Source organism: Perna viridis, chromosome 4, assembly GCF_037379345.1.
Source record: "Perna viridis isolate PV_CMFRI_1.1 ecotype Kerala chromosome 4, ASM3737934v1, whole genome shotgun sequence".
Taxonomy (NCBI): Eukaryota; Metazoa; Mollusca; class Bivalvia; order Mytilida; family Mytilidae; genus Perna; species Perna viridis.
This window is the reverse complement of record NC_142448.1, coordinates 25093342-25109456: the sequence shown is the minus strand read 5'-3', so window position 1 is coordinate 25109456 and position 16115 is coordinate 25093342. Positions and strand designations below refer to the sequence as shown.

The 16115-nt window shown below is 31.5% G+C and overlaps 1 protein-coding gene across 1 annotated transcript; it reads right to left on the bottom strand.

Moving 5' to 3' along the window:
* Positions 1–285: 285 nt before the first annotated feature.
* LOC148619455 (WD repeat domain phosphoinositide-interacting protein 4-like) lies at positions 286–16088 on the bottom strand. The gene is made up of 11 exons (XM_088579345.1): positions 16004–16088; positions 10862–10957; positions 10232–10306; positions 8942–9046; positions 7610–7709; positions 7247–7341; positions 6622–6695; positions 5515–5637; positions 4649–4734; positions 2586–2687; positions 286–1944 (listed from the first exon to the last, which is right to left on the bottom strand). Exons 2-11 carry the CDS (start codon positions 10905–10907, stop codon positions 1719–1721), a joined length of 1032 nt encoding a protein of 343 aa, XP_088435471.1. The 5' UTR covers positions 10908–10957; positions 16004–16088; the 3' UTR covers positions 286–1718.
* Positions 16089–16115: the final 27 nt, after the last annotated feature.

The window sequence follows — 16115 nt, the reverse complement described above, 5'->3', positions numbered from 1 at the left end:
GTCAGTCCTTTTCAGTTTCCCTGCTCATCCACTTCCTGTTTACTGATAAACTTAGTGATATAATGGAAATTTTCTTAACAAGATTTCTCAGCTTCTATTACAGGGAATGCTTAGATATTTGATATATTGCTTTTGCATGATGACTCCTTTTCCCAGCTTTGACTGAAATAGTTGAGTGAGGGTATTCTTTGCACGGTGTAGTGTGCAAAATATTGTTATTATTCAAATCAAGCTACAGATGTAATTTCAGGGTGAAAAAAATAAGAATTATTGGACACAAGCACATTAAAAAGATCCTTGCATAATTTTATTGAAATCTTGTGAAAGTAGGTACATGAAAGTGAAGTGTGACATGCATCAGCGTGAATATCAAAGGAGTGGCATACAATAACACACATTAAGGAGATAGAGTGACAACTGGTTGGTTTTGAGTAAGAATAATGTGTCCAAATGAAGTGACATCTCTACCTGTGAGATGTTTTCCCTTCTGTGAATTAGCACATTAAAAGTTTAACAAGTAGAAAGTAGGGTCTGCTTGATCATTAAAATATTCTTGTCCAGAAATGCATGAAATATTTGTCATATGATGTAAAAACTTCAATCAAACAATAATTAATAAAGAGACATGAACTACCAACTTTGAAAGCTGTTAAACTTTGAAATTAGCTCAGCAAGGGCAAATTTTGCGATATCAAAATAATTTTCCAAACAAATGAAAATTATGAAGTTGGGCTTTAGGCAAAGTATAGAAATCTTTGTTAATACTTATTAAAATCAATTCTGGCAATAACATTCCTATAGAAAACATGAAAACCTGAGATTTTATTTGTTTTTAATCTGATTGAAAAAACTACTCTATGACTTGTGCATGATTGCATAAAATTATATCCTCCATCCATTCTTTCTCCAGTTATTACACAGGAACAACACAACATGATATGATCAGGTAAAAAAGACATGAATTAACTTCTTCATATATATAACATTTAGCAGGCATTCTGTAAGAAACAATGACCAAAAAAAACAATAATTGCAAATTTGAACTGGCAAGTAAAAATATGTACTCCAAACTTTAATATTTGTTCAGACACAAAATACAACCAGCCTTAAATTTATACATAAAACCTTTTTCATTATTTGCCCTGACAAATATTTGAAAAAATGTGAAAAACTTACCAAAAATGTTTTTCAAACAGTTGCCAATAAAGCAATAGAAGTCATGCCTTTACATAATTGACACTTTCCTAAATATAAACCAAACAGAAAAGCATCTTAGAAGACAAAACTTCCAATTTACCAAAAATAAATACATGGACCTGCAAAGTCAAAAATAAATATCATGGAAGAAAAAAAATGCCTAACTAGACAGTCATCTAAGAGTGAAGAAATACAATCTAAAAAGAAAATTCTGAATATTCTGAAATAATAATTTCAAATCTTGTTTTCCTTGATTACTTCCTGACCTGAGACAATAAATTTAAACCAAGCATTAACACTTGTAATTCCACAAATGTAGTTTTGTACAAATATCTTATAAATGACATATCCAGTTCCAATTAATTCTGACATGTTTCACATAAATAAATGCAAAAATAATTTCTAATTTGCGATTTCTACCAATAAAATATCACATTAACTGAGCAGTTAAAAATCTGTACATATATCAAAGGCCTTTTTACATGTCATAAGTTTCTCATGTCACCACAGTCTTTAAAATTCTATTCCAGATCATCACCCATTTCTATAAAATTATCATAAGCCTCTCTATTGCAGTTTCCACTTGTAGTGAACACATATTTATGGAAAGTTCCATCAACACAGACAGCTATCACAGAATGACCTGGCCCAAAGGCACATATACATGCACATTCAGCAGCCACAGTAAAGTTAGCTAATCCCCATTGTGACTCTACATATGTACCTAAAAATCCCATCGTCTTAAACCTGAAAACATACATGTATGAATATGAAAATTGTATTTTGAACATGAATTTATTACTATTGAATAAAAATATATCCTATTATACATATTTTCATATATATATATATATATATATATATATATATATATATATATATATATATATGAAAATATGTATAATAGGATATATATATATTTTGTGTGCATTTTTAGTTAAAAACATAGTTAGTAGTAATTTATTTTCACAGTTACCCTAACAGCAGGTTGAACTTATTCATTATACCATATAAAAATGACTACTGCATTCTAATTTTCTGCACTGCACAAAAATGCTAAGAAAAAACTCTGAAAGTTCCTTGAAGTTACTGAAGGTCATTAATAAAATTATCAAATTAACTGAGTTCCAACTGAAACAAGAGCTTAATGACTGTACCAAATACAAATCAGCATGCCTTCTTATCAGTGATAGTGAAGGTAGGAGATGTGTACAATTTGAACTGAAAATTATACTTTTTAAGAATTTTACAAAATGCCTTAAATCATGGTTTCTTTGAGAAATCTGAAAATTATCCATTCAAAGCTCCAAAGTCCTCCTTTCTTTATAATCCCATGTGCAATGAAATTTGAAAAAAAAATCCTTAACATGGCAAAAATTTGTACTTACGTTGATCTTCTATTTAATTCCATGTCTTGTACAGCAAATATATGTACAGTTCCTTTATCACTAGAGGCACACAGAAACTCTGAATCATGACTGAAGTTAATACTGTAAATGAAATAAAAAAAAAAATTATTTGACATTATCAATATAAATTTGCAATACACGTTGTATTTTAAAGGCACAACCTTCTTCATCAGTTGCAAATAAAAAAATGCAAATGGATCCAAAAAGAAAACAATATGACATTATAACCATGAAGAGAATTTGTATTTGAATGATTTATCAATGATGGTCCCTGTGAGGTATATTTCAATATGATGATTAGGTACTTGATTAAATACTGGCACATTCCTTTACCATCTCATTTCTTGTTTAATTAAATGAGAAATAATTCTGTTTTTCAACAACTGAAGAACAATGAACTGTTTATCACAGACTTAACCGAATAGTAAATACATAATAATGTACATATTAAATAAAGACAACCAGTATTCTATTGTCCCTTCCTTTTCAAAGTGTTTGGATCCGCCCCTGAAGTTTGAACAGATCTTAAAAAATGTTTACTTATTATCATAAGGAAATCAAAGTTAGAGGTAGAACTGGCAGATGGCTGAACAGATGAATGACCACATTGAATGATTTACATAACATGATGGCAGTTTTGAAGTTGAGATAGAAAATATCATAGTGAGCTTAAGTGTTCCATTGAGACATTTGAAACCGACATTATTCTGTTGCTTGGCAACCTCAAAGGCATTGTAACATAACTTTGTCATTGGAAATTGCCAAAATTTTCTAGTATCAAAGCATTAGCATGAGATAAGAAATTATCACACAATAGAATTATGGAAAATTCATAAAGTTGCCAATTACTAGAATTATCTTCACTAATTTGTAACATCAAAATCTTATTTTATGTCAACCTAAATATTTGTGTTTTTTTTTAATTCATTCAATTGTAAAAACAAAACATGTGTAACATATAACAATTACTTGCTGTGTATTTTCTGAGGAAAGATGAAATTAACTGAATAAGGTTTTCCAAATATACATGCAAGCCATATGTAATACATGTACATGTAATATCTTATTTTTAAACCTTGTTTTGGTTTTGAGCATGCATATAATGATTATCATTTTAGAATAGGTAAATCAGTAATTTGCAGGAAAATAACTGTGTTATAGACATGAGTTCCTAATATTACTCAAAAATTACACATAATTATCCCTCAATTTCACTACATGTACAAACAAAAACAAACAACAGTGTTTGTTCAGCAGTTCAACATTCTCTAAATGAACATGCAAGGTTAAGCTTTTAAGTGAATTTAAAAATTTGAGTATAAACGTTTTCCTACCCTATACTCATGTCACATTACTCACAAATTTATAACACATTTTTTTTTAAAAAAGACTGGACACAATTTCTTTGTAGATACAAGGAAAAAACAAACAACAAAAATATGGCTATTTTTAGTAACAACTACCCTGTTTTTCGACTGATAAAAAATTGAATTAGTCATTTTGTGCAGGATACCCTAAGGAACAACCACGCTAAGTTTCATCCAAATCCATTTCGTAGGTGCAGAGAAGATATTTGGAAAATTGATAACAAAGAAAAAGATGACAATAGCAATAGCTCACATGGCCTACGGTCAGGTGAGCTAAAAATATAATAAAGAACTAAATTAGTCTGGACCTTATACCCATAAAAAACTAAGAATTCAAAAGAACAAAATATAAAAAAATTGATATCAATTTAAAAAGGAGATTTGAGGTACATATATCTTGAAGACAAGAGAAAACTGTTGCCATAGTAACTAGTTACATTGCTAAACGGTACTTGAGCTTGTATTTGGCTTATAAAATTTGAAGATGGCCTATTCAAACACATTGGACATTAGCCATAACAATTGTCTTTGACTTTATTTCTATAACAGTGTGGCTGATGTAAATTTTTCTACAACCTCTAAGACAGAAGAGCAAAACTTACAGTGTCAAACCATTGTGAATAATGGCAGTGCAACAGAAAACCCTTTAATGTATACACACGCAAAAATACAAACCAGTAAACAACTGCTGGATCTGCACCTCTCCTAAATTCTGCTATCTTCTTCTTTGTGCTTACTTCAAACACTCTTATCAAGGTGCCCTGAGTAAATTTGAAATATTGTTATTTATCATCACATAAACAAAGTGTTTGTATTCTTGCAATGAAGTAATCTAGAAAAAATGCCAATGTAACAATTATGACAACGAGTAAATATTGGAACCAAAAGATATTTCAGATATGGGAATAGGTGCCTCACATTAATTTTATTGCCATTTGTGTTTGATTTTGTATTTTATGGTCCATATAACAATATTTTTAATAGATATATAAGTAGCTGGTCTTCTCTTGAATAAATCACAATTACCATGCAGAACTTCCTTAGGCAATAAAATAGATAATTCAGAAATATATCTTAACTTTCAATCAAACAGATTCAATACCTATAGAATTAAACAATAAGTATATTGTATGAAAGAAACTTAAAATTAACTAGCTAAAGGAATGTCACTCGGTCAAGGGATGACAAACTCTATCCCCTGAATATCCTCATTGCGTGTGATGTAAAACAACTTGACTGATTTGGTGCAGTCTGTGTTTCTCTAAAAAAAAAAATGGGTCAAAGACATAAATGGCCGTATTTTGTTACAGAGGAAGTACATGTCCAATATGGGACCTTTACCTGATGCTGGATACCAAATATCAAGAGGCTGTGATATGTAGTTGCCGAAAAAAGTGTTACGAAAATAATGACCCTGCTTGCCTGCTGGACCACCATTCACCATACTAAAACCCCAATTTCACAAAAAAAAAGTCTTCCAAAAACTTAGTTTTTACATTGATTAAGTCATGTGATAAGTAATGTTCTAACTATTAGGATACCTTCTTAGAAGCTGTGGCTATTAATGTTCCCTTCTGATTTATAGCAATACAAGCAAGCTCTGTCTGATGGGCACTAATAATTATTGGGGCAGTTGATTGCCCAGGTTGAGTCGTATCAAGATTCTGTAAAAAAAACAACTCTAAAAATAAAAATAATACCACCAATTGACATTCCATCTTCTACATCCTGCATGCTTTATCAGAAGAAGAGGAGGGATTTCAAATTTTAATAAAAGTTTTCATACAACTCTTCTTGGAACAAACCCAAAACCCAAAGCTGCCAGTCAAGGAAGAACTATTACAGGATAAAAAAGGTGGCCGTAAATATAGGAATAATGAATAAGTGAACAATAGCCACGGTTAAACGGTAAAAAGAAATTACATACAACTAAAATATAAATAAAATGAAAACAATTTAAAGAATATGAGCCAAAATATTCAGCCTTTGGGCCATTGTCAGGGGCAAAAAGTATCGAGAAGAAAACTGACAACAGGAATAAATAGAGTTACCAGTAAAAATCAAATTTATCAATTTCAATTCATTCACAGAATAAAAAGACTTAAAACCAAATCTTTTTACAATATTATTGTGATGTAAAATTTTAAAAATTACACCCATTTTATACTCGACCCACAGCTTATTTCCTATTACTATGAACGTACTTTAACATTCCTAACAATCTTAGTGGTTTGTCAAAATGTTGTTCTTTTGTGGAATTTTTAATTCATGGACTTGAATAGAGCACCATGGTTTACATTTACCTGGGAATTTGAATGGATTTGACCATCCAAGAAAGCCCTGAAAAATAGTACCCAATAAAATATATCTCTTTTAAAGAATTGATCATATGCTAAAAGATCAATTTAATGACAAACTGGGTTGATAAAGAACTAGTCTACTGTCATGACTGTAAATTCAGAAATTATTTTAGCGGTTATTCTTTAGATTTTCTTAGTTTTATCAATATGAGTAATGCAACACTTGGGAAAGTACTATTGAAGTTATGCTAGAAATTGTGATTACAACCTTGTTACATTTTTGACAATAAGAAAAACATCTGAATAGTTTCAAAATTTACAACACTATTTCATATACTCTATACAAACCACAATCTGAACACTTCCACACTTTGGTCCTGGAAAAGCCACAGTCTGTCCCAAAGGACTTACTGCACAATGACCTTCAAATGCAATTAAAACATATCACTGGAATTGTTTCTTGTAATTCGAACAATTAATATGAAATACACATATATGTATATATATGTCAAAATTTATTTTTAGTCTTCCATACCATTTTTCAATTACCTAAATGTGCTGTACATGCACTAATGCTTTACCAGTGTCATTTAAAGTTATAGTAATAAACACTTTCATCGATGAACAAACAAATAATTTGGTTATGCTATTTTATTCAAAGGAAGGAAAATATTCAAGGCTGTGTCGAGCACATCACTGGTTCTGTAGTTCAAGCATATTTGTCAGTATCAAATTTCGTCAATTAATGCATAATTATTGTCATTATAATTGATCAGAGAAACTATAAAAGTCAAGCTTGAAAATAATGATTTTGATCCAAGAAAATCATAATCAGTTGGTAACAGTGTATCACTTGTGTATATATCAATGCATATTGAATGCTAAAATAGAATGGTTAAGTGTAAAAATCTATTTGTATGCTAATATTATTACGTAATTATGTATAATTTAATACTGTCAGAATATAACCAACCTTTAGGATTATCTCGTGTATCAAAGGAATCCAGTTTTTGTGGTTTGTTTGGGAATGTGAACACATGGACCTGATTCCTTAAGACTACTATCAATCTACAAACAGAGGAAATTACAGGTGTACAATAATAAATTACATAAAAAAAATCTTCAATTTAATCAATAAGAACAAGCATTCAATACTCATTTATTGCAATATACACCAACGTAAAAAATAAGGAGTTTACTTTTATTTGAATTTTTTCATGATGACATTTTCTATAAATAACATACCTGAGCATATTTTACGAAAGATAGTAAAACCTCTCAGTCATTTTAGCTACATGATGCATGCTTTTGTTATATACATTTTTTTTACTCTTACCTATCTCTTTTGATTCTAACATTAACAACCGGTTGTGAGAAGGTAATGTCCATCACGGCTTTCTTTTGAACTTCTTTTTGAGACTCATCCCAAATCAATACTGAAAAATAGGAACATTAAATATTACTTGCCAACTGAAGCATTTAAACAGACCAGGAAGAACCAAATTTCTTTATTCTTTCTACAAACGTAATTGTTGCTATTTAAGTATTATTGATTTGTAATATACATATGTAACATGTCAAATGAGTCACATGAAGAGCAACAAAGCAATTTAAACCATAATATGTATATTATAACGAGAATAGGTATGGTGTATATGACAGAGACAACAATCCCACAGGGAAGAAAATGTCAGCACAAAGCCACTCATTTGTCTTCAGTGGATAATGACGAAACCCTCACACCACAGGGCAGGCTGCAGCTGGCCACATAACATCATTATGCACAGGTGCAGTGAAGGAGTTGTCCCTATATACTCAAGTAACACAACAATATACTAAATGTGTAAATGAAACAAGACATACAGAGGCAAGAAATTCCTGACTTGGACAGGGCCCAAAAATGCAGCATATTTTAAGTACTTTGGCATGATCACAACCCTCCCCCTTTAAAATCTGGTCACTGTGGAAAAAATATTACACAATTAAACACACCTAAAAATCAGTTCAAAAAGGTCTGGTTCCCTTGTTACAACTAAAAAATAAAGAAACTGAATATCAATAACACAAATGTACAAACTAAGGATTACTGACATGCCAGCTCCAAATCAGTTTAATTAAATGTTCCCATCGTTTGTAAAGTCAATCCCAATTCCCAGTTAGTATATTTAGCATACATTTGTATTTTCTTCCTTAAAACAAACCTAACTTATAAACAGAATACAATCATTTTTGAAAACCTTGACAGACCTAGGACCTGATCTAGACATTGATGACAAAGAGAAGTTTTAGTAAATTCTGTTTTAAAAATAATAACATTGATATTTTGTCTATGCCCTCCATTACAAAAAAACTTCACCCTGTCAAAGACAAATGGGAGAAGTGAGCACAAACAAAGAAAAAATGTTTTTACTCATTTCTCCCTCTTGACTAGGCCCTGGGTCACAGTATCACCAGGATATCATTTCAGCCTATCAGACTTGGTGTGATACTAGTACAACATTCTCTTTTAACTGTAAAACTGTTATTATTCTGTAAGTGTGTATAAGTGACTGTACTAAGAAGAATGATACCCAATTATTAATGAGTACTTGTCAATCTTTTTACTGAATGTCTATATGAAGTAACAACTCCAATCAGATCAATTTACAAGATTAATTCCAGTACATACCAGCCTTCTCATCAAACCTAGGTATACTTCCTCCACCAATAAGAGCAAGTAAATTAGTTCTGTATAACATTTCCACACGAGACAGACTTCCAACTTGTTCATGGCCTGAAAAGGTTACACAATTTACATATATGTCATGGTATGTCCAGCTCCATTACTAGTGCAGACCTATTTTTCTCATTATATTAACTCTTGGAGATCTATTACAGAAGAAGAGGGTGGTTACTCTACTAATGCACCTTGTCACCTCAAGATATTTGGAAGAGTTGCTGGTTTAATTGGTAGCAGGTCGATCCGTCCCCAGTCCATCCATCCCCTCTAATAATTATATTGTATAAATTTATGTGCATAAAATTCGGTGTCATATATCGAAACTTGTTTATACAGCCAATTTTATTTATGACTACCGTCATCACACTTTCAAGGTAGGTATCTAAATTAAAGAATCTATAAGGTTTTGTATATTTATACAGAGATAAAGACATGGTTTGGAGGCTGTTTTATTTACACATGCATATGTTCACAGAAATCTTGATTAAAAACAAGTCAATGGAAAACAATAATCCTTAAATGATAAAAAATAACTTAAATTGTCCAATTGCTTTTCATTTTGTAATGTAAAAATCATATGTAATTACTGTAAACTGTACTCAATAAGGTCTAATAATATAATACTGTTTAATGAACTATTATCTATTCATTTTTAAAATTGTAAAATTTAAGAAAATACATATAGAAAAGGATAAAATAATTTATTTCAATATTTATGTTTAATATTTAAATTGTATTCCAATGCATTGTATTATAATACATCGAGTTTATGATTGGGAATGAATCGACTTTTAAAAGGGGGATGGATCTACTAGGGACAGATCCACTGGAGAAGGATCAACATTTTTTTGCGTGTTTGCTTTTAGTTGCTATGTGATTTTTTTTTGTGTTTCTTTCTGCATTTTATTTTTTACTTAAGTCTTTGTTTTTTACTTAAGTCTTTGTGCCTCTTTTGATGACATTTACCCAAGATAACTCAGGAATTGTGATGGCAACATACATGTACATCATTATCAACCTTGGCCTGTTTTAGAGTTTTGTAAATAAAACATTAAGTTGAGCAATTATTAAAGCCCCATCTGGAAATCAAAAGTGTGATAAATGAATGAATAAATAGATGAGCTTGATATCCCTACTAGTCAAGCAAATCTTTCAATTTTTTCTCTGTAAGTTAAAGTATTGATTTAAGTTGAAATATGATTTTGCATATTTTGCCTCCAATAAATAGTGTATCTTTACCAAGAAATAGTTTCTGTGTAAGTGGCTCTACATTGTAAATTCTTAATCCTGACTCTGTGGCAACAGTAAAACAACCTGCAAGAGACGAGAAATACATGAATAAAATTTTAAATAATGACAATGGTAGAGAAGAAACATTTCGATTTCTCATAAAAAATGACTAAGTTACTCTATATAAAACTCTGCAAACCTTTATGTTGGTACCTACATTTGTGTAAGTAATGGTTCCATTTTAAGAAAGATCCTTCCAATAATGAATAACCTAGTTTTTTTTGTACCTAAACAACACAATTTTAATGTGATTTTAAAAATGTAACATACATATTACAAGAAAAGATACACACCTTTATCCCTTCATCTACCTAAAAAGTATGGAAGTATGGAGAAATAATTCTAGAATCATTTCCTCACAATTTTGCTTTCAACTGAACCTGTCCTGTATTTTCACATCTGCTTCCAACAAAAAATGTAATTATGTCATATGTACACTATTGTATTTTTAACATTTTTATTTGTTTACATTGTACTTAAACATATCTGCCACTCCTTGTAACAATATATGGACTGCTATGTAATTATATGGACCACTATTTGCAAATCAGTTCTATGTCAATGACCTGTTTTACATACCATGGTCCTGGTTAAACTGTAATGATATGATTCCATTATTAGCCATCACTACTTGTATGTTCTCTTCTTCATTACTGTGAAATCACATATTGAGATCTGTGAATGAAAGTATAAGTTTATACATGTATCTAATGTACTTGTAAAACAACAACATAATCATATAAAAACACCAACAAAGCCTACATGTAGGTTAAATAAATGGACAACAAATAATTTTTTTGTCCTTTTAAGTACATGTACATTATGGGAGGAAGTGTAAATGGTATAAAAATCAATGCAACTTCTACAAACACACTCATTTTTATTTCTTAATCATTGCTTTAATCACTAACAATGTACCAGTACTGGCTATTGCTAACAAGCTTTTAAATTTTCTGAATTTTCCTTAAAGTTAATTGTTTTGATTTATATATCGCAGAATGTTGTTCAGTGTCCTAGCTAGGGCAAAATAGAGGGGTGCCGCGCCCTGCCGATAGCACGCCCGTGCCCCTCTTGAGTACCCCCTTAGTGCCCATTTAAAATTCTCTGAATGTCCCTTTAAGATTACCACTCTTGTTAATAAATTACCCCAAGCCAATTAAGAAGTGCCATCTTCATTAACTACATCCTGTCGTAATTAACCCTCAGGTTTACCTCAGATAATTATCGATGATCAATCAGCTGACCAGAGTTATCGGATAATGATTGACAAGTAGAAAATGAATCCCAATTGGATCTATAACAATTTTACGGACAGCCAATCATTGGTTAATAATTAATTTCACTTGCACAATTAATTTTACAAATATTTTCAAGTTAACAGGTCTAAATTATTTAGAACTACTGGTGTAAACAATTGCATGTTGCACATGTTTGTTTATTCAAATTATTAGTTACCTCCCTTATAATTTCAGTATTTTAAAAATTTTCTATATCTTTAACAGTAAAGGACATTTTCCATAAGTTGTAATTGTAATAGTTATAGGAAATAACATTCCTTCTACTTACTTAGTATTTTGAAATTTAATTGGAGAGATATTGAATATTAAATTCATGAGCAAGTCATTTAAGACAATTTAAACGACAGTAGGTGTCAATAAAGTCGTAGAAAATATTTTTATTCAAATTTTAACAGTATGTTATTTATGTGACGCCGAGTATAGAACATTAACAAGTTATGACCACACATCACCCTGATCATAATAAAACCGAAAGTAATTCATTTGAGATAATTACTGTCAACTGATTGGTTAACATTATTTTTTTATATCTCAATGGATAAAAAAATTTTGACATGCCCCTATTCTATTAAATTCAGGGCTACTTTTCTCATATTTAAAGATAAAAATATGTTTTAAAATTGATTTATAAGAATAGGCAATAATAAAAATTTTGTTTATTGCACTTCACCCAATAAACAATATGCACATGGGAAATCTGTTATTTTTCAATAGACAAAATTTTATTATTGCCAATTCTTAATTCTTTACTCTTTCATAGGGGTACTTAAGGCCTCAGTAATGCATTTTCAACTTATTCACCTCTATAAATATGTGTTATATAAGATGTGTCTGTTTTCTAAAAGCACTTAGCCATCTTAGAGAGGTCTTTCAATACAGTAAGGGTGCCATGCATATACACTCAGGTACCAAAAGTTTGTCAACTTTCACATGTACGCTAGTCCGGCCACGCCCCCTTTTAATTTTTCCGATACCGATAGTGACAATGTCAATGCATGTCAACTTTGTAATTATTGGTTTAAAAATAGTAAAATAAGTAACTTTTACGGTGACTGGGTCAAAAATGACGTCATTTTCTTTGTTACGTCATTATTCCCGTGTTTGTAAACATGGGGAAGAGAGGTAAAGATCTTGATGTTCAAACCAAAGAAACCATTCTATCTATGGTTAGGAGTGGACTTAAGTCGTCTAAAGTGGCAGAAATCTTGGAGATACATAAGTCTACAGTTTCCAAAGTTTTGAAGAGGTATAGAGAACGTGGAAACAACAAAAACGCACCAAGGAAAGGACATCCCAAACTTTTGACAGTTCGCGGAGAAAACGCATTGACAAGGATTGTAAAGAAAGGCCGCCAGAAAACTTTGAACGACATAACAGCGGAACTTAATAGTGATACACCTGTGAAACTGTCTCGTAGAACAGTTCAACGTGAATTGAAGAGGCTTGGGTATAATAGGAGGACAGTAGCGAAAAAACTTGGAGTACGCGAGGTTAACAGGAAGAAACGCCTACAATTCTTTCGTGGAAAACTACATTGGACAGCTAACCGTAACTGGAAGAGAGTTATTTTCAGTGATGAGATGACTATTGTTATAAAACCGGATGGTAAAGTGAAGGTATGGAGAAAACAAAACGAAAAATGGCGTGGTTATTGTCTTGGATATCTGAATCAGGGCCCGACTCGTAGTCTGAAGCTTATGGTTTGGGGTACTATTACTTACTTTGGACGAGGACTGCTTGCATTCGCTGACGGAAATATGAATTCGGAGAAATATATCAAGACTTTAGATGACTTTTTATGGCCTGTTATCATTAAACACTTTCCGAAACATGACTTTCAGTTTATGGATGATAACTGTCCCGTGCACAGGTCCCGAGAAACCGAAGCTTGGAAGCAGCAAAATGGAATTCAACCGTTTTTCTGGCCACCACAGAGCCCGGACTTAAATCCGATTGAGAATGTTTGGCTGGTCTTGAAAAATCACATAAAAAGAAACATTTTTCAAATTAAAGACACGGAGGACCTAAAACGCGAACTTCAGAAGGCCTGGAATAAGATCAGTGTAACATTCCTGCAGAGCCTATACGGAACATTGCCGAAACGTTGCCGACAAGTGTTAATGTCTAAAGGCTAAAAACCACTAATTCCACTTCCCATAGGCTTCTATGCTAATTTCACAATATTCAATGGCTTCTCTGGACTTTACCTTAACTTTAACCTGCAGATGACTATATATCAGCATGATTCTACATATGTCAGCTCACAATCCTCAGAATGGCATGTGGGGTTAGCAGACTTGCAGTGCAGTACTGGTCACCGGAAGTGAAGGGTCTATAAATAGCATGGGAAATCCCAGTGTTTTCACAAGATAGGGGTATATTTAAAAATCATTATGGAGATTAGGCTTCACATCACAAGAAGCAAAATGCACCTATAAAATGTACAGAAATGTTTTTCCTTTCAGAAACTGTTTAAATTTTTAAAATAAGATGAGAACTTTTTTCACAGCACTATGAGGAACAGGGGTAATTTCTGCGTAGGACTATTTTTGCGTACATTCCAAATGCTCATTGGTTGAATTGGTGGTCTGTAACCTAAAGAGTCACTTTTTGTCTTAGAAAAAATAAATAACTATACAGGTATCTTCCTACACACATACTGAATGCATTTGCAAAGTTTCAGTGAAATGTGACAAGCACTTTTTTAAATATTTGATTTTTAAATATAGGGTAACCAAGTTGTGCGAGCAAAAAAGTGAAAATATTCTACCATACTGAAATACATTAAATATTTGCAAAGAACTTTTTCTGACTTTTCAAATAAAAAATATCAATCACAACTTGTTTTTTAACAATATTAATGAAGAAATAGTTTTAAAAGTAATCATTTTCTGAGAAATTGGTCTATTTTTAAAAATTTATTTCTGACATGCCTCCCCTTTTTTCTTGATCACATGTCAAAAATCCTAAATCTTTAAATTTTCACAAAACGTGATATATTTGGCTTTAAATTTGTAAATACAGTGTTTTCACATTAAAACATGACCAGTAAAGGGCACCTAAAGCAAAAACAGTGCTCAATAATGGATTTTCCATGTTGCCATAGGGGAATGCTTATATGGCCTTAACCGCAGTAATGAAAGCGAGTTTTTCCTCATTTCTAACCTAATTTTTGCTCAAATCTACACAAAACTTGATTTCAAGTGCTTATTACTACCATATTTAGGTAAACATAGCCCTCAAAGTTTAATATTTGATATTTTTACTAAATTTTCTACACTTTTTACAAGATAGGACATAAAAATCAGCCAAAAAGACCAATTTTCCATAATTTGGACCTATAACTTAAAAAAATGCATATTTTGAAGGATTTTTGTAGTGTATTCCTCTCATGGCAAAGTTAACAAGATCTTCAAGTAGTTTAAAGCTATTTGAAGAAACTTTTCATTTTGCCATGGCTTCAGCTTAAGGCTAAAAACCACTAATTCCACTTCCCATAGGCTTCTATGCTAATTTCACAATATTCAATGGCTTCTCTGGACTTTACCTTAACTTTAACCTGCAGATGACTATATATCAGCATGATTCTACATATGTCAGCTCACAATCCTCAGAATGGCATGTGGGGTTAGCAGACTTGCAGTGCAGTACTGGTCACCGGAAGTGAAGGGTCTATAAATAGCATGGGAAATCCCAGTGTTTTCACAAGATAGGGGTATATTTAAAAATCATTATGGAGATTAGGCTTCATATCACAAGAAGCAAAATGCACCTATAAAATGTACAGAAATGTTTTTCCTTTCAGAAACTGTTTAAATTTTTAAAATAAGATGAGAACTTTTTTCACAGCACTATGAGGAACAGGGGTAATTTCTGCGTAGGACTATTTTTGCGTATGTTCCAAATGCTCATTGGTTGAATTGGTGGTCTGTAACCTAAAGGATTTATTACAAAATATTGAAGTTTTATGTCATAAATAAAGGTATGATTTTTAATTTTTATTGTGACGTTTGTTGTTTACAATAACGCCATCTTGAAGAAAAGTTGACAAACTTTTGGCACCTGAGTGTATTAATCATACAGTCAAATTTAATCAGTTTGCAAATTATGATGCGAACTTCATGCAGGTAAGCAATAAGAAATACAAATTACTGACTTAACACAAACAGACAAAATCAATGTCACTTTTTTTGTTAAAAAAATGCTATGGGTTAAAATGCCCACTTCCCTGCGCCCCTCTATTCTCAAATCCTAGCTAGAACACTGTTGTAGTATTTTTCAAAACTTGGTCAGTTGGTGTGTGTATGCTTTCAGGAAATAAATTAACATCTATTCCTAAATAAAATATGGGAATTTGTCAAATGATAATGAACGTTAGATTCGGACTTTTGTGTATATGTGAATGATAATAGTCTACACAAACTTTATGTAAAGTTCATGAAATAAATTAACATCGCAAAAATTCAGGGCTATCAGCAGGAAATAAACAAAGTATAATCAATGTGTAATATTTTACATACAGCTTTAGATACGTT

Coding starts and splice junctions, on each gene's coding strand:
- LOC148619455 (XM_088579345.1), bottom strand. CDS start 10,907: ATGGCTAATAATGGAATCATATCATTACAGTTTAACCAGGACCATG. Junction 6,696..7,246: donor TACACGAGATAATCCTAAAG/GTTGGTTATATT, acceptor TTGCATTTGAAG/GTCATTGTGCAGTAAGTCCT. Junction 4,735..5,514: donor TAGCCACAGCTTCTAAGAAG/GTATCCTAATAG, acceptor AAATTTACTCAG/GGCACCTTGATAAGAGTGTT.